The following is a 19,241-nucleotide window of genomic DNA, read 5'->3' on the forward strand; positions in this document are numbered from 1 at the left end:
ATTTGTATAACTTAAATCTACACTGTAGATTATAAAAGTAGAACTCTGCATTGATTTATTGAGTTAACGTTTATCATGATCGTGACAAAGCACTGTTGTAATGTTGGGTGAAGAGTTTGGGCTAATAGACATAAGAAACTTTCTGTACACAGAGTGCAAGAGGACAAGAAAATATTGAATTCAATGATTTACTGTACTTGCTCTAATTATGATCTGATGTCTTTTCTTTATGGATCAAAAATTGTAATATATGCAAACTGTAAATTATACAGGTATTTGTCTTACATTGAATCTTTACTTTTTTCCAACATAAATTATCTGAACAAAAACACTTGTGTTTGTTCTTATTGACGATTACAATAATAATAATAATAATAATAATAATTATTATTATTATTTGTATTGTAAACAAAATCCTATACCTTAAAATGACAGGCTTTTATTTATTTTTTTTCCTCTTGCTCTGCATAGTTAATGTTGCTTGGTTTCAGTTTTATACCATTAGTCTCAGAGCTGGGTGATATCGTGAACTGTAATATTGCGATACTTCAAGATTATTTTTTTCGATACAATATATGTCAAAATATTTATTCTTTCTGACATCTGGTGAATTAGAACAGACAAAGAAGTGCCACATTTTGTAATTATTATCAAAATCTATGAATCCAATTACATGTATTCAACATTTCACACACTGTGCTGCACTAAATCCAGTCAAACAGGGCTAATTATACCCTTATTAATTAAAAAAGTAGTTCAAAAGTGCTGAAAATATCCACAATATGCTCAGAAAAAGGAATATCGTAGTGCAAATGATCACAATAACGGTTAATACTGTCATTGCCCAGCTCTAATGTCATGTTAAAGAAAAATAATGCTGCGCAGATATTGCGGAATTGAACGCGCACCAAAACACACAGTGCTGAGATTATGTGGCGCCACTGTGTGGACATGTACGCCTGTTTTAGGAGGCCCACACTGTGAATATTTACAACCAGAGAGCTCGTTGTGAGTTAAAAAGTGTATGCTGAAAAAATATACGGACATATAAACAGAAAATCCCTGAAGTCGCCTTCTTTTTCGAATTTCCCCGTTCCACCTTAAATGGTGCAGCAGTTCCATTCTGTCGCCTCGGGCGCTGCATTGAACTGCTGCACCATTTAAGGTGGAACGGGGAAATTCGAACAAGAAGCTGCTTCATCGTCAGCCGGGAACAGACTAGCAGGCTGCTAAGCTCCAGCTGCACCAGGCCGGTTTGGAGAAGGTGTCTCTGCACACAGAGAGGCACAAACACTGCGACAAGCTCTCATTTTAAAGAAACCACATCTAGAGATCCGCTTTCCGGAGCAGCCGCGAGGTCAGGCTGTAGGGTTTCCTCGGCAGTGGTAACGTTAGCTAACCGTTAACTTACAGCTGCATTTGTTTTGAAATTGTGGCGCGTTTTGTTTTTTAGTGCAGGACAGACAGATGACCTGGGTTGCCGTGGTCAAGCTAATTCTCATTTCTTAAAAAAAAATTAAAATTAAAATTAAAAAAAAAAATCAAGATAATCTTCAAAGGATCCAGTTCAGGTGGCCACATCTTCCCAGGTTTAGGTCCCAGAGCTGCAGCTAATATGACTGGCATCCAACCCAGGAGTGGTAAATGGACTCCAAACTTTTATTGTGACTGTTTCAGCTTTGCTCTGCACTGTGAAGCTGAGTTGGAGGCTGTGTTGTCTGTAGTGTGTTTCAAATGTGCCTTTAGATGTTCTAGCTTTGCACTGTTTTACACCCAGTTGATTTTGGATGGCTGCTCTATTAAAGGAGCACTTCACCTTTAATTTGTTACGTCATATCGTGTCTTAGTTTCTCCACACACTGACAAAAGCAGTGGTTCCTTATAGAACCATGAGTTCTACGCAGAGTCATTTAGTTCTGTGCATGCTTGTTTATTTGTTTTTCAGATTGATGGAGAATGTGTTGTCCATGGTTATATATAAAACCTTTCTGACAATGGTTCTAGATAGCACCAAAAAGGGTTGTGCAGTTCTTATGGTGTCAAGCTTGTAACAATAAGAGAACCCTTTTAAAAAAGTTTTATGGAGAACCGTAGATGACACATTCTCCATCAATCTGTGGAACCGTTTCAACATGCAAAGAGCCTTTTAAGCATGAAATGGTTGTATATCATATATGTTCTATTCCCTGTAGTAGTTTCTCTACACACTGACAAAAGGATGGTTCTTAAACAGTTCATTTGTAAAGGCAGTGGTTCCTTATAGAACCATGAGTTCTATGTAGAATCGTTTGGTTCTTTGCATGTTTGTTCATTCGTTTTTCAGATTGTTAGTGAATGTGTTGTCTATAGTTGTATATAGAACCTTTCTGACAGTGGTTCTAGATAGCACCAAAAGGGTCATGCAGTACTTACAGTGTCAAGCTTGTAACAAAGAGCCTTTTAAGCGTGAAATGGTTCTATATCATATACGTTCTATTCCCTATACTAAAGAACCCTTTAAGAATCTTTATAAGTTTGTGGCTTGAAGACATGCTAGTTTCTCTACACACTGACAAAAGGATGGTTCTTAAAGGGTTCATTAGTAAAGACAGTGGTTCCTTATAGAACCATGAGTTCTACGCAGAATCATTTGGTTCTGTGCATGCTTGTTCATTCATTTTTCAGATTGTTAGTGAATGTGTTGTCTATGGTTGTATATGGAACCTTTTTGAGAATGGTTCTAGATATCACTAAAAAAGGATTGTGCAGTTCTTACACTGTCAAGCTTGTAACAATAAGAGAACCCTTTTAAAAAAGTTTTATGTAGAACCGTAGATGACACATTCTCCATCAATCTGTGGAACCATTTCAACATGCAAAGAGCCTTTTAAGCATGAAATGGTTCTATATCATATATGTTCCATTTCCTATACTAAAGAACCCTTTAAGAATCTTTATAAGTTTGTGGCTTAAAGACATGCTAGTTCCTCTACACACTGACAAAAGGATGGTTCTTAAAGGGTTCACTAGGAAAGGCAGTGATTCCTTAAAGAACCATGAGTTCTACGCAGAATCATTTGGTTCTTTGAATGTTTGTTTATTCATTTTTCTGATTGTTAGTGAATGTGTTGTCTATAGTTGTATATAGAACCTTTCTGACAGTGGTTCTAGATAGCACCAAAAAGGGTTGTGCAGTTCTTGTAGTGTCAAGCTTGTAACAATAAAAGAACACTTTTAAAAAGGTTTTATATAGAACCATACATTCTCCATCAATCTGTGGAACAATTTCACCATGCAAAGAACCATTTAAGCATGAAATGGATCCATACCCCATACTTTCCATTCCCTATACTAAAGAACTCTTATAAGTCTGTGGCTTAAAGAGATGCCTCGCCTCATACCTCATACCTACACTCTTTAAAAAAAAGTTCTTTCAAAGGTTCTGTAGTAAAGAAAGAGGTTCTGTATATGAACTTGAAGAGCACTGTGCATGATTAAAGGGTTCTTTGCATCATGAAAAGATTCTTCAGATTGATGGAGAATGTGCTGTATATAGTTCTATGTTGAACATCTTTGAAAAGGATTCTATGTAGCACCAAAAAGGGTTCTGGTAATGTTACGATGTTAAGCTTGTAACAAATGCAGAACCCTTTTTGGTACTATAAAGAACCATGTACAGTACATTCTCCATCAATCTGAAGAACTCTTTCGTGATGCAAAGAAACTTTTAACCATGCAAAGAGTTTTTTGAGTGTTCATGGTTCTATACAGAACCATTTTGTTTACTAAAGAACCCTCGAAGAACCATGAAAGGTAGGAATTTGCAGATATCCAGTATTTTAATGTATATATATATATCTTTTAATACTGATACATAAACACTTGCATAATGTAGAAATCGGGACTGTATCTGTCTAAACAGCCAAACAGAGAAATATAACAAGGAACCCAGCGTCCCTTAAACATTCTGTTTTTCCAGAGTACAGTAAATATGTCTCTTTTGAAACATGGTTCTAACCCGATACCGCTCATTTTTAAAGCAATTATCAGCCGATACCGATACGATTCTGATTATTTTAAAGGAAACCTTGACCTTCCATGCTGATCTCACTAATAATGAACAGAAGCCAGCAGATGTCATTTATCTACAGTATAATGCAGAAGACATCACACTCTCAGAACGTGTTCCCGCAAACTTCCAGGCATTATTAACCCACGAGAACATTTACTGGAGAATTCGTCCTCTGTGCTGTATTAATCGTCCGTTCTGTGTGTTGTATTAACCTTTCCTAGAGACGGTTGAGGACAGCTCGGATGATGATGAGCCTCTGAGTGCACTGATGAAGAGTAAAAAGGCTCCTGAGAGGACTAAATGCTCAAATGAGACACGTAAGAGAAAATAGGGGTTATATAGGATCTTCAGGGAATGTTTCACAAAGCAGCATTTCTCAGTAAATAGTAATTATCTGAATAATTAACTGAATAACCCAGAAGTGAGGAGTGTCATTTTCTGAGAAGATTTCTAGTGCTGGTGTTTCGTTTATTGGATCTGCAGACTGATAACATGCATGACCTACCATGTTTATTAGTTACTGATACAGGTGACAGCTGATCGTCTTGTAAAATAGTTTTTTGTGTCTGTTTTTTAAAGTCTGATCACAGTCTGATCATAATTGTCTAATTGCAGTTAATTAAGATTATTGCAATTATTACAGCCGACTGCAGTCGTTTTCCACAGTCATATTATGCTGCAACAAACAGTGAGTTGGGCGTGTTGGGTTGAGGTGAATAAATGTAAATAAAGGAAAGCTGTAAAATCATGTATTGAGACATTATGGGGCTTAAGAAAACAAAAAAAAAGTTCTCCTAACTTGGTGCTCTAACATGCTTAGGGGGCAGCGCTGAGTAATGTTAGGTTATTTGTTGGCTGACCTAAGTGGCTCTAATCGAATGTTTTTAGCGTGTGTGCTGGCAGAGCGTTTTGTGGCTTATATTTTCACTGTAGTCAAGAACGTGTAGCTTTGATTAACTCTATTTCGTATAACTGTAGGCATTTGTATGAGTGTGTCATTATTGATTCGGCAGTACAAAGAGTGTTCTCTAATAAGTAAACATAGCTAGCAAGTAGGAAGGCTAAACAACCAATTTTATAACTTTTGGCTTCTATTTTAAAACAATGAACAAGAAAAGACAATTAAATTGTTAAGCTAAAGTTTAATGATTGTGACTGTACTAGTTTTAAAATCCCAAACCTTTTAATGTCATTGAGTATTTTGTCTTTGAATTTGGGCAAAGCCACTACAGGGTGATACAAAAAGATTCATCTGATTTCAAAGCGCCATATTTTTCCCACCGTGAGGCGCCTAAGAAGCAATCACATACCAATTGAAAGAGGGGGTCATAGAGTTTCTGACTGTCAGTATATCGGTGAACCTTCAACAGCTCAGAGCATTCGTCAATGGTACCGACAGTTCCAAGAAAAAGGTCACCAGTATCACCAGATCTCACGCCGTGTGACTTTTTTTTGTGGGGTACGTTAAGGATTCTGTTTATGTGCCACTCCCAACAACGCTGGATGATCTCAGAAATCTCACTGAAAGAGCTGTGAGTACAGCGACACCCGACATGCTCAATCGAGTGTGGGATGAATTTGACTATAGCGTTGATGTTGTCTGTACAGCTGGAGGAGGATCATATTGAGCACTTGTAAGATTACATAATAAACTTTATGCTCATGTAAAACATTTACAGTTTACTGCATTGTTCTGTAATGATTTACAAGTGAAATAAATCATTTTGAAAGTGGATGAATCTTTTTAAATCACCCTGTATTTTTTTCAGAAATTTAATGAAAACAGACATAGTCTCCAGAGCTGGTGCTATTTGTTTTATGCATATTTTGATACTAAGAGTTTTTACATTTTTTGTTTGAAATGAATAAACTTGAGGTGGTTTTTTAATCTCATAGTCTTCAATTATTTTTTAGAGTCACCTGGACGCAGCTCAGATGATGAGCCTCTAAGCAAAATGACCAAGTCCAAAAGCTCATCACCTGCAAGCTCAGATGGACATCAGGAGAGTGGTGAGGGTCATTTCGAACATTAAGTGTTTTCAGTCTTGTTTTTGTTTGTTATTAAATGGCATCCACCACATCTTATTTATCTTTTCATTGTCTCTGTACTTTTTTGCTTACATTTATTATTTTGAGTTCCATTACTGTTTTATCTTGAGTGTCTAATAACTTATACTAAATTAATATTATAAGTTATTAGAATTTAACACAATAGTAGACAGAATAAAGAGCCATAGTTATTATTTCAGTTAGTCTAATAAAGTCCTCTCCTGTGAATTAGTTACGGTGGCTAAATCATTTGTAGCAGTAGACATAAGAGTGGACGGTCCACTGAGACAAAGCTTTGAATGTTGGGTTAAAAGGAGAATGTTTTACAATGTCTGCAAATTAAATCACTAAGAGTCTAAAGTGTAGTGTGCTGTTATAGAGTATTGTTCACAGTGGTGGTCATAGGAACCAGACTTCTGAGTTTAATGCATCTAACTGGAGATATCAAAAAAAGTTATTACATGAAATGGTTATGAATACACTGCCTTATGTTTGAGACATTGTTTTACAATAGTTTTGAGATCAAGTTTTGGTCTAAACATATTTTTATATCCCCTCACTTCATGGTGGAGAGATATCCGCAAAAGAGTCCCCAAGAAAACTGATTTTTTCACTTATTTTTTATTGTATTATCATCAACTTTACATATAATAATTTGTACGACTCTTGTAGGCTCACTAGTTATTTTGCATAGTAAATGAGATGTCTATATTTGCACTGTAGACATCACCCTAGTTCCTATCACCATTCCTAGGTTTCTCTTCAGTGAACCATTTCACATTAAACTAAATGACTTTGTTTACATCTTCAGCAATGGAATTATGCATAACGTTTGAGAAATCAGTGGTGTTCCCTTTTATTATTGATTTTTCCAATTCTTTTTTTTCCTTTTGGGCATTGATCCTTACGTTAAAATAGTCATACCAAGTGTTTCTTTAACCACTCATTTTAATCTAATTGTTTAATGTCTAATGATATTAAATGTTTATTTCATTCTGAAAATATAAAAAAAATGTAAGATAGAATATACTCATAATGTTTTTTGAAACATTTATTATTTTTTAAGAACACAATTTCAGGCACATATACACTTACATTACGCAGCTCAATTTAGACTGACATAAAGATTTTAAAATGTATTTTTAGTGGTCTGTATTTTCCAGTTTTTTACTGTGTACATCACAGAGATTTTCTCTGCACAAGAAGACATTTAAAAGGACTAGTATTGGTATCAAGGCGTTACCCTTTTTAAAATTACTGTATTGAATTGATTGGATTGAAAGATAATCAGTGGCAGCAGCCGTTCCTACTTACTCTCATTGTCTTTGTACATCTGGCATTGAAAATGTGCCCCTTACATGCCTGTGCTTGTGTTGTGGGACACATTAGTCGGGGTGTAACGATTCACAAATTCATAGTTCAGCTTGATAGAATACAATGATATGGATTCACTAAGTTTTTATTACAGTAGAAATAAAAGGTGCCTGAAAATGTGCAGTAATTCTGTTTTCAGTTTATTTAAGCATTCAGCATTATAGTACATAATACATTATAGTACTGTTTTAGAATAATGCACTAGCCAGAAGCTGATATGTTAGCATCGAAGTAATATACCCTTTTGAGGAGTGCGCTTTTCCTCCCTGCTCTTGTTTTCGAAGTAAAGAGAAAGTGATATTTTCAGAGGAAGGAAGGTCTGTTGGGCTTGCTTGTATATGTTTGATTATACTTCATGCATTATAATCAGTATTAAACTGGGAGACTTGTATTGACCAATATAGTATGATATGTTGTACTGTTACACTCCTAGACATTAGGAAAGTACTTATTGCATTAGAGGTGAATGATCTCACAGACATTTTCATACCAGCTGCAGTTAAGCCCTCAGATTCAGAGGACGATCAGCCACTAACAGCGATGATGAAAAAGAGGAAGAAGAGGCCGGTCAGAGAGGAGACTGAAATGCTTGGTAAGTTATTGTGCACTTTTTATCTTGCTGATACAAAAAGAGTGTTTCATTTTGCTGTCTTCGGTTTGGTTATCAATTCAGAATTTTTTGGTGTGATAAGATCAACATGTGACATAATCACATCACTCTTTCACTCCTGTAGAACAGGGTGATGCCAACAAGACCAGAAATCCCGAAAGGCATAAAATAGAAGAGAAGGCCTCTAAGCTGAGGCAGGCATCACCATCACCAGTGAAGACCCCCCAGAAAAGAGGAAGAAAGGGTAAGGAAGGTGGAGCAACTACACTGTATGTCCAGGAATATTCAGATCCCCCTTCTAATTGGTGAATTCAGCTTCTATGATGTGCATGCATGGCTGTCACCAGTGTTCAGACATACACATACAACTTGTTTAATAGAAAAGCACTGACTAATACACTGGAGCAGCCACACATTAGCCTAGACTCAACATGACCAATGGCAAGCATCAGCTACAGGGGTATAAAAGCCCCCCAGCATTAGGCTACAGTGCAGTGGAACTTTGTTCCCCAGAGTGATGAAGCTCCATCCCATAACTTTGGGATGAGTTGGAGTGACCAAGAACTGATCATGCAACATCAGCACCTGACCTCACCAATGCTGTTGTAGCTGAATGAAGTCAAATCCTCACAGCAATGTTCTAACATCTAGTGTAAAGCTTTCCCAGAAGAGTCGAGGCTGTTATTGCAGCATAAGGTGGACAAACTCCCTGTTAATACCCAGATTTCAGAAAAACGCTGGATGAGCAGGTGTCTACAGACTTTAGGACATGCAGTGTATTTTTGAACTTGAACTTCATGAAATTCATGTAATCTGACTTCTTCTCATTTATCATAAAATCAACAGCAACATCAGAAAAGCTCAGCTTTTCAGTAACACAGGAGATTTTTTTTTTATTGTAAAATTGATCAGACCTAATTTCACATAAATAGGGCTGAGTATTGTTAATATTTACTGATATTGATAACAAATATTTGTTTTTGATGTCTTCTTTTATATATTTCAAATCAAAAGAACGTGTGGCTTAAACCAGAAATAAATGTGAGGTGCCCAAAGTGGGTGACTGGACAGATTAATCAAGAAGCACTGAGGGTTAATAACATGCATTTGTAATATAATTTAGTCAACCAATCAGCAGTCTAGATTTTGGAACAAGCATCTCTACTGGCTCTCTACTGTGCTAAGATCAGTAACTTAAGTAGTGAAATTTTGTGTTGAATGAGACAGAATTATTTGATACTCTGTAGCATTAAAGTAATCCCTTTGGTACCATAAATATATTTTGGGACCCAGCCCCACTCACAAACATTCAGTATATTAATTTTGGAAATGTGAGTGTAGTTTTCGTAAACTGGCCAATTATAAACACTGTACACAGATGCACTGATCATACACTTTTATGTCAGACTCCAGTTTATTCATGGCAAGATTGGACAATTTTTTAATTGGACATTTTTTACCTGAAGCTCATGGCATGGTGGCTAATTGAACACATGAAACACACTAGCACATTTCCAATTCTTATTTTATTAGCCAAAGTCACACTAGAAATAACATTATTTGCTCTTTTATGAGCCAGACAGACATGTTACATTCTTAAATTAAAAATCAGTTGCTTATTTAAATGTGATTAAAAAAATGCTTAGTCGAAAGTGAGAGGCAACTGGCTATTCAGTACAATGAGTCATGTAAAACTATGCCTTGACTTTTTGGCATATGTGTCGCAGCAGCTTTCAGGTGCAACGCAGGTGCACTTTTCTGCCTTATTTACGTCATAAAACTGCAACACAGAGCGACCAAAACTGAAATAGTAAATTGGTCAATTGCAGAACGCATGTTTGGAGCAGAAACATCTGCTGATTCTGATCTTGGCTGATACTAATCATGCATCCTTAATATGAACAGTATTGTTTTGTTGTAGGTAAGCAGGAAAGGAAGAGAATGGCTTCAGAACAATCCACACCTGAGGTCATGGCACCTAAAAAGAGAGGGCGCCCTAAGAAAGAAGACACAGAGAGAAAAGGTACATGACCCCTTTGATAGTCAGCAGAGCCTGTACTTGCTTTATCCTGTAGTGCGATTTGATTTAATCAAGGAAGAACAATTTTTTTTGTTGTGGTGCTGATTATGTGAATATTCTGCATACGCAATCTAAAGGTGTAAACTGTATATTCTGCACATTCTCTCTCACTTTCTCACAGCGCCCTCTGGTGATGGCTCTGGTGATGATGAGCCTTTGGTCCGGCTGGTGAAGAAGAAGAGGCAACCACAGATGAAGGAGGCAGTGGTGCTGCTGAGGCGAATGTCTAAAAGCGATGTTATTGACGCGATTACGCAGGGGGACACACGCAGCCGAGAGCAGAGCAGCAAAGCAAGGGCAGGTAATAACCACAGCATCTCCAGTGTGTTCATTGAGACAATAGAAAACTGGATTGCCCTCGCCATTTTGAAATAAGCGTTTGCTGTCATATGTAAACATCATGAAAGTTTTAAATCATACCCTTCACCTCCCAGTCCCACAGTCCATATATGGAAACTAAGCTACAAAATCAATCCGTGTAAATTTAATGTTTCTGTGATGTAATGAAAACCAACACATATATCACACACATATCTACCAATTCCACTTACAGCTGTTTAGCTCCACCCATTCATGTTGAGGTTATAAGGAGTGTTTCAGCCCAGTTCCTTTTTGAATGAGGCACAAAACCGGGAAGCCAATTGAAACATCAAAGGCACAGTGACAAAAACTGCCTTTTTAACTCTGAGGGATAAAGTGAGGTTGGAGGAGTGTCGTGTACAAATGAATCATAAAACCACATAAACTTAATAAGAGTTTAATAAATAAAATACTGAAATGTAGGATATGGGCCAACTGCTGGGACAGGCTCCAGCTCCCCCCGCAACCCAGAAGGATAAGTGGCTTAGAAGGTGTGAAGGATTTGGGCTGTTTAAAGGGGAATTCCACTGACTTTGCAAGATTTCTGCATAATTAAATTACTAACATGTAAACAAAGTCATTCAGAGTGGTTTGGTGTGAAATGCCCCATTCTATAGAAACTTACCGAGTCAGAATTGTTCACAGTGGTGGTGATAGGAACCAGACGCCTGAACCATTTCATAACTTCAAAAGCTACCTGACAGAAAATGGTAAAGAATTAATGCAAAATAGTACCTAAAAACCATATTTTGTCAGGTTAATCACTATTTTTCTATTCCATTTATAAAAACTCAGAAGACACAGCAGGTTCACTTATCATTTTGGATACTAATTAAATGTTAGAGTTTGTGTTGTAGACATCACGATTTCTGGTTCCTATCAGTGCAACTGTGAAGAAAATCCTAGCGTCTTCAGCATAGCTTTCATGAGGTTCAGCAGTAGCCTGTTTTTATTTTCTGCGAATAAACCCGACATTCATGTTTTATCGTCATGATAGGTTTTATTTTAAAAGTTTCCATATTTAATTACCTTATTATCAGTATGACAACGTTAATACAGGGTGATTGAAAAGGATTCATCTGATTTCAAAATGATTTATTTCACTTGTAAATCATTACAGAACAATGCAGTAAACTGGAAATGGTTTAAGTGAGCATAAAGTTTATTATGTAATTCTACAAGTGCTCAATATGATCCTCCTCCAGCTGTACAGACAACATCAACGCCGTAGTCAAATTCATGCCAAAGTCGATTGAGCATGTCGGGTGTCGCTGTACTCACGGCTCTTTCAGTGTGATTTCTGAGATCATCCAGTGTTGTGGAACAAGCAACGAACGCTCTGAGCTGTTGGAGGTTCACTGATGACGAAAATCACGTTGCACAGATTTATGATGGATTCACTCTTATTGAAGAGGAGAACGCAGAACGATTTCTGCTCAGGGGTCACATCTCCTCGCAGACTGAAGGGAGCCATCTTCCGGTGACAGTCAGAAACTCTATGAACCCCTCTTTCAGTTGGTATGTGATTGGTTCCTAGGCGCCTCACAGTTGTTAAATATGGTGCTTTGAAACTGGATGAATCTTTTTGAATCACCCTGTATATGTTCAGTGTAACTCTTGTTTCCTATCAGTATGTGGTTCACTGTTCTACCTCATAAAACCAACAAAAACACTGTTGTGGCAGAGCGTGCACTGACGTCATTAATAGGCTGGCGGTGCATGACAGGCTGAGAGTGCATGTCTGCAGCCAGACCCTTCTACAAAAAATCAGATAGTTGTTTTGTAAAATTCAGGGAAATAGATAATTGTTCCCTGAAACTGCATGCAGTGGACAAGTAATGGCTGTTTCCTCCTGGTTGGACTGTTATTGTAGAGTAGTCACACTGTTAGTAGTCTCATGTGTCTCCACGTCCTCTGTTGCAGGCGCAAAGAGTGATGTTGAAAGCTTGGACGAGGAGCAGCTGAGTCACAAAGTGAAGCGACAGAAACAGCAGAGTAAGCCTGTGAGAGACAGAACAAGAGGTAAGCACTGCCTCATTATCAGCCGTGGTGATCTAAGATCACACTGTGGTTTGTGTATCTAATGAATGCATTAATATGTAGAAGGGAAGCTGACTGCAGCGCACCTTGATATACATGGGTCCTAAGGTTACTACAACTCAAATAATAAACAGTACTGATTATTCTAGATATTATTTCATATTTCTTAAACTGTTCCAAGCTCAGAGAAAGGCATAAACCAACTTTGCCCCAGTCTTCCTTCAGGCAAAACTTGTCCCACAGCTGCGGAGATGTTTGAAATAAAATGATGAAGGAATTGTTTGAACAAGTGGCACTTAAACAGTGGTGCTTATACAAAGATGAGTTCTCTATGTGTGTATGGTTAAAAGCAAGTCAGAAAAGCTGAGAATAATATCTACACTGTAAAAATGGATGATCGGTTCAACCTAACAAAATACTTGGTAACGAGAAATTTAAAACTTGATTGAAATAATGTACATCAAAATGAATAGATTAGATGAACTAAAGCAATATTTTACAACAGTTTGATCCTCAAAAACACGTGAAATCAACTTCTGCCCTGTTCCACTTTATCAAAAAACATTATCGTAGTGGAGTAGGCCTCCGTTATGAGGATGAATCGTGTCACTGATGTGAACCACTCAATGCAAATAGCACCCCCTTGTGGAGAATCTTCAGTCTGCTAAACATATATGAGTTAGTTAGTCAGGTGAGGTGTTTCGTATCTAAAAAGTACAACCCCTTTGCAAAAAAGTTGGGATACTGTGCAAAATGCAATAATATGCAAATCATTTAAACCCTATATTTCATTGAAAATAGTACGAAGACAACTGGGATGCTCTTTTTATACTCAATCACATTACTGACCTGTTGCCAATTAACCACCACATTTCCTTTAGCATTACATTACAACTTTACCAGCGTTTTGTTACCCCCGTACCAACTTTTTTGGAACGTGTTATTGGCATCTAATTCAAAATGGGCATACATTTTTTCAAAAAAACAATAAAATTTCTCAGTTTCAACATTTTATATGTTGTCTTTGTACTATTTTCCTTCAAAAAATATGGTTTCTTTGATTTGTATATCATTGCATTCTATTTTTATTTACATTCTGCACAGTGTCCGAACTTTTTTGGAAATGGGGTTGTATTTTTTTGCTGGAGTGTCAAACTGTCCCTTTTATGCGGTGTTCTGAGCCTTTTTATGTGGATCTCCTGAAAGTGCTTCATACACAGAAGTATTCACTTGGTTTTACAGACATAGATGAAGCCAAACCCTGAACTAAAAAGGGATTGTTCCTGTTAACAGTTCAGAGTATAGATGAAGATTAGGCTTAATTGCCCTGCTTGCTCTTGATTCTGGGGTGCTTAACTCTGTCTTACATAAGGTCTCATTTGCAATTCATTAAGAGACTTTGTCCTATTTAACGTATTAAAATCTGCTCCGAGATAATTGATATGCATGCATGTCCAAATTTGTCAGATTTCTTTCATCACAGTAATGATAAAATGCTACTAAAATGCAAAGTTCACTACTACAGTGCAAAGTTCAAGGCACCTGAGAGAATTAGATTTAGAAATAAGCATTTATTTGCTCTGAAAAACACAACTAATATTAATACATTAATAATACAATAGTGATTCGTGTATGTCAGTGTGTTCATTTAACCATTTCCAAACCTCTCTTAATGGCGGTCCAGTATTATTTGTTGCTTGTTGTCCAACATCTGCAGTGCTTTATTATATTAAATCAGATGTCCTGCTGAGAGTTTAGCCAATCCATGTGATGGGTGGGGGTGTCCAGGAGACATGTGAAACCAAGCTTTGTTCCTCGAAGTAGCTTACAAGATATGAACTACTTTTTACTGTGTTCATGTTTATTTGCATTTATTCATTTGTTCATAATGATTCATTGTGATTTTACAAGATAACACACACTTAATGCCATAATAAATGGTTTAAATAATATGCTTAGGTGCCTATGACCTTTGCACAGTACTGTGTATTCCTGTTAATAAGTCTGCTTGTTCGAAATGGCAAAGACAATGTCAGCCTTCGCAGATCATTTTCTGCACACATCAAAAGATAATCAGGGAAGAGTAGATTAAAAGGCAGAAATGACCACATTTTTCTCTCAGTGTTTAAGGGTTAACTGGCTGTGCAAAGGCTCTGTTAAAGAAATGCAGCAAATTCAGACGTGAACCTTCATGTTACGTTTTCCACAGGTGCCAGCTCGGACGACGAACCTCTGGTGAGGCGAGTGAAGGCAGCACCGGTGAGGAATAAGTGCAGGAAAAGGACCAATGGTGACACACCCAAGCAAGGTGAGAGCATAGAACGTTCTGGAAGGATCTAACAAGGATCGGTTTAAATGTGACCAGGACTAAGAGCAGAAATTAGTGCCACAAGATAACTTCACTGTTTGTCCCCAGACTCGTCTATGAGGATTCTACAGTTGAATAGTAGAGCCTAAGTCTTGTTTAGACACAATTAGGTGTTTTTATATTTTGGCGGAAGTAAAGTCTACCCAGTGGTATTAAAATTAATTTTGGTTGTTTACTTTTGATTTCTGCTTTCTTTTATTTGTGTAGGGTCAGAGACCGGGCATGACTGGAAGTGTGTTGTTCAGTTATCTACCTGAATTATCTGCTGTAAGATAGAAAATGTTTTTCCTTCCTGTGACATTCAAGTGTATGGTAAACTGCTGTGTTGGCTGGAATATGAAATGTCCAGTCGTCATTTGGAGTCATTGGAGCACTTCATGTTTTCTTCTATATAAAACTGTTAATTTTATTTTTAGTACTTGGTGGTTCTTTAAAGAACTTAGTTAGCTCTAAGGTTCTGGGCAAGAGGTGGTGTTAGCAAGGAAGTCAGTATTTACATTACATGTGTTCAAGAGAGAGTGTTTGAGTTTGTGCAGAGTGCACAACAGTGTATGTTGGAATGTGGATCTGCTCACAGGATGGCATATCCAAACGTTTCAGTGTTTCCTGAGCAAAGATTAGACCTAGTCCTGCACTACACAGCATTCTAAAGGGAGATTTTCCTTTGAAAGGAAAATGTAGTCCAATAGTTCAAAAATTCTACATGGTTCAGTCGTTGAGTCATTCAGAGTGGTTTGAAATGGTTCATTGTGGAGAATCTTTACTTGGTGCTGAAAGCAACCAAGGGTCACAATGTCTACAACACAAATATGGACTTTTTTTACTATCCAAAACTACCAGTTTACAATATTTAATAATAATAATAACAACAATAATAATAATAATTTTTATTCAAAAATTATACAGAAATTCTAAGAATTAATTTAGAATTATATAAGAAAAAGACACAGATCAAATTAAAAGATAAACACCACAAGACGCTGAGGTTTATATAAAATGCTAATACGTTTTTAGATGCTTCTTTAACCCATGTATGTGGTTATGTAGTTAATGTAGTTAACCTATATGTGTCCTTGTAGTTTTTTATTTAATGCTTATAACGGTTAAATGGTGGTAAAACTGGGAAAAAAACTTTATTTGGGGACTATTTTGTCTGTTTTGATCAAAAATGTATCATAATTCTACCGTACAACAATGTGTGGCATTATACAGTATATCTGTAACAATTTCATGTACTAACTTTTTCGTGATGTAGCTTTTAGAGGCACTAAACACCTCAGATGTCTGGTTCCTATCATCACCACTGAATTATTCTGAGTCACTTAGTTTCTTTAAAACATAGCATTACACATTCAACCTCTCTGAATGACTTTGTTTACACTGTGTTGATTTAATTATGTAGAGATACAAAACAAAAATCACCAGAATGCCCTACAATCCCTGGGAAACCAACCCTTAGAGCGTTTAAATTGCTCATTGACTCCAGTGAGTCCAGACACTACCGACACCCCAGTGACGCATGAGTATTTTCCATATTAGTACTGTGGAGTGGTAAAACAAGTGGCAGGCAACACCGGTTAATTAGGGCTTACTGTTTTAGAGAGCCATTTTAATCGCCCCATGTTGTCTCCTGCTAATTTCTTTCACGTAGAATCAGAGCTGGGTGACGAGTTAAAAAACGACTCTGACGACGAGAGCCTGGTAAAGAGGAAATCAGACAGAGCAGCTCAGCCTCTCTACAGGGAAAGCAGCAGCTGAACAACACGCACAAGTGAGTCTGTCGATATCACACACTCCACCATGTTTTATGCTCACTGGCCACTTTCTGACCAGTTTCTCACCACAGAGCCATTCTTGAAGGGATTTTTTTGGATGGTGGACCACTTAACCTAACAGTGATGCAAATGTGTGTAAAAAATCCAGAAAGACTGTTGTGTCTAATACACATGCACCAGCACCACACACACCACCATGTTTGTTCACTGGTGTGCTCAGAGTGATCTCCCATCCAAACAATGTCTGGTCTGTGGTGGTCCTGTGATCAGGAGCAGTCTTTGCACTAGGCAGAAGTAGGCAGCCGCTTAGGGCCCCCCATGAGCCAAAGGCCCCCTGAAAATACACATTGGATGTGCTGTTCCTGATGATGTTAAATAATCTATTCTGAAACATATTTGTTTTAAAAATAGCTGTTATTTGTGATTGTAGTGATTGTTTTTTAGTAATTTTAATGCAGCCGCACACCTGTAGTCATGGTTATGATAGAGGGGTCTATGTTATTACGTTACGTGCTGACATAACTGCGTAAAGACAGACTGGTATGAACAAGGCAATTAGGCAAAAATCACATAATGCTAGTGTTAACTTTAGTATAGATAGCTCCACTGTTGAGGTCAGTACTCAAAAAATTAATGACAAGTTACTAAGTACTTCTCCAAAAATGTATTTGAATTACCTTTCTTATTAATTCCTGGAAAAGGTAATCTCTCCACTCATTAATTAAATGTTACACTATTCCAGATGATGTCTCTGTATTGGCAGATAATGTTGTTTGTTTCACTTATTATTGAAACAAATCATTTTTAAATTATTCTTAAATATTATGACTGTGCCACTTGGGAGCCCAGAGCCTCAAATACTTTTAAAATATCCACTGTAACTTATGTTACATCCATGGACTAACAACAGGTTTGCTGTCTGTTGAACATGCTGATGAGTGCACCATCGCCCCCTACTTTCAGCCCCGCCTTCAGGAGGCATTGGTTTAGTTTCGAAATTTCATACTCAGTTTGTTCCCACCCTCATAAATCTACGCAGTAAAAGAGTCCGGGTGCTGGCTGCGGTCCGGACCTGTCACCTATTGAAAACATTTGGCACATTATGAATTGAAAAATATGAGAAAGGAGACCCTGAACTGATGAGCGGCTGAAATCCTATGTCAAACAAGAACAGAAAAACATTTCACTTTCAAAGCTACAGCAGTGTCTCCTCAGTTCCCAAATGCTAACAGAGTGTTGTTAAAAGAAGAGGTGATGAAACACAGTGGTAAACAGGCCCCCATCCAACTTTTTTAAAAAACAATACAATTTCTCAGTTTCAACATTTGATATGTTGTCTTTGCACTAGTTTCAATTAAATATAGGGTTTAAATGATTTGCACATCATTGCATTCTGTTTTTATTTACATTTTGCACAGTGTCCTGACTTTTTTTGAAACAGGGTTGTAGGTGTTTCTGATGAAATGGCCAGTGAGAGTAAGGACAAGGTAGACATACCTAATAAACTGATGATTAACAGTGTATATATATGCTTTACCCATAAGAAACTACATGTAAAGGTTAATGCTTTTTCCTTTCTGTTGTTTTTATACAGATTTGATGTGAAAGCAGATCTAAGAAGAGGACTCCCTTATTATTATTCATATAATTCTGTGATCATTAGTCCTGCATTCCACGACGTTATTTGTTTGTAGTAATGACGGTGCTAAACTGTCATGCTGGATTTAATTTCACTGGATTTAAAATTTATGAAATCGTATACTGTGTAGTTGCACAGTTTCATGCCATGATGCACATGAATGCATGAAACAGTTACTTTGTTTTAAATTAGATTGTTTTAAATATTTTATATGCATCGTTTTTTGGCCTTTTTATGTTACGCATGCTGATGTTTTGTTTTGACAGTGTTTGTAGTAAAAAAGAAGTGCACTAGATGAAATGCAGACACGAGGCCTGTGTTTTTATTCTGGGCTTTTATTCAGAAATAGAGTGAAAGAAGTATGATCTTGATCATGTCCAAGTCTAGAAATGTATGACAGATGTGCAAAACAACCTTAGCAACCTTAAAGCAACCTTAAAGCAACCTTAAACTGAGTAGGAGCCGTAGTTCAACTGTATTTTAACTGTATGTTCCTTACAGCAGCGTTTCTCAGTCTCGCTCCTGAATGGTTTGATGTGAAGTGAAATTCAAAATTTTGAAAATTCACTTACGTCAGAGGCATAACTGCATGGCATTGTAAGGCAAAGTAGTCCCCAAATAGAGCTCAGACATGAGCAAAGTGTATTAATTTGAATTATATGTCAGTATTGCTGCTATTGTCTTGGTATTGACCTATAAACCTACAGGCTTTTTTTTCACTAAAAGCCTGTGACTTTTTAATGTAAAACATAGGACCTCTGTTTACTGTCTCCAGCTCCTCTTTATCCACTGATCCACCATTGTGGTTCCTCTGCTGGTTCTTTCATCTCATTCAACTTTTGTTTTCAGGTTCCCAGACATTGATAAAGCCTTATCTTGATCTAACTTGCAGTTT

General features: G+C 37.1%; 1 protein-coding gene across 5 annotated transcripts; it reads left to right on the forward strand.

Moving 5' to 3' along the window:
* The first annotated feature begins 519 nt into the window (after nucleotides 1–519).
* On the forward strand, nucleotides 520–18,650 carry LOC118812173 (nucleolar protein dao-5-like). Of its 5 annotated transcripts, XR_005007525.1 has the most exons (12): nucleotides 520–1,640; nucleotides 4,273–4,368; nucleotides 5,966–6,061; nucleotides 7,953–8,066; nucleotides 8,209–8,328; nucleotides 10,006–10,107; nucleotides 10,286–10,465; nucleotides 12,448–12,546; nucleotides 14,774–14,872; nucleotides 16,584–16,703; nucleotides 18,149–18,194; nucleotides 18,302–18,650. XR_005007525.1 is itself a non-coding variant. In XM_036576943.1 (11 exons), exons 1-10 carry the CDS (start codon nucleotides 1,616–1,618, stop codon nucleotides 16,688–16,690), a joined length of 1,038 nt encoding a protein of 345 aa, XP_036432836.1. In that variant the 5' UTR covers nucleotides 522–1,615; the 3' UTR covers nucleotides 16,691–16,703; nucleotides 18,302–18,650. The 5 variants fall into 5 exon arrangements, 4 of the variants coding, with proteins under 4 accessions (XP_036432836.1, XP_036432837.1, XP_036432839.1 ...); XM_036576943.1 differs by lacking the exon at nucleotides 18,149–18,194 and having other exon boundaries at nucleotides 522–1,640; XM_036576944.1 differs by lacking the exon at nucleotides 18,149–18,194 and having other exon boundaries at nucleotides 524–1,640; nucleotides 7,968–8,066.
* Nucleotides 18,651–19,241: the final 591 nt, after the last annotated feature.

The sequence above is a fragment of the Colossoma macropomum genome, unplaced genomic scaffold, assembly GCF_904425465.1.
Source record: "Colossoma macropomum unplaced genomic scaffold, Colossoma_macropomum, whole genome shotgun sequence".
NCBI lineage: Eukaryota > Metazoa > Chordata > Actinopteri > Characiformes > Serrasalmidae > Colossoma > Colossoma macropomum.

Bases quoted from the DNA above. Each gene is read 5' to 3' on its own strand.
- LOC118812173 (XM_036576943.1), top strand. From the start codon at position 1,616: ATGACTGGCATCCAACCCAGGAGTG. The intron at 8,067-8,208 runs GTAAGTTATTGT...TCACTCCTGTAG, and splicing joins AGAGGAGACTGAAATGCTTG to AACAGGGTGATGCCAACAAG. The intron at 10,466-12,447 runs GTAATAACCACA...CCTCTGTTGCAG, and splicing joins GAGCAGCAAAGCAAGGGCAG to GCGCAAAGAGTGATGTTGAA.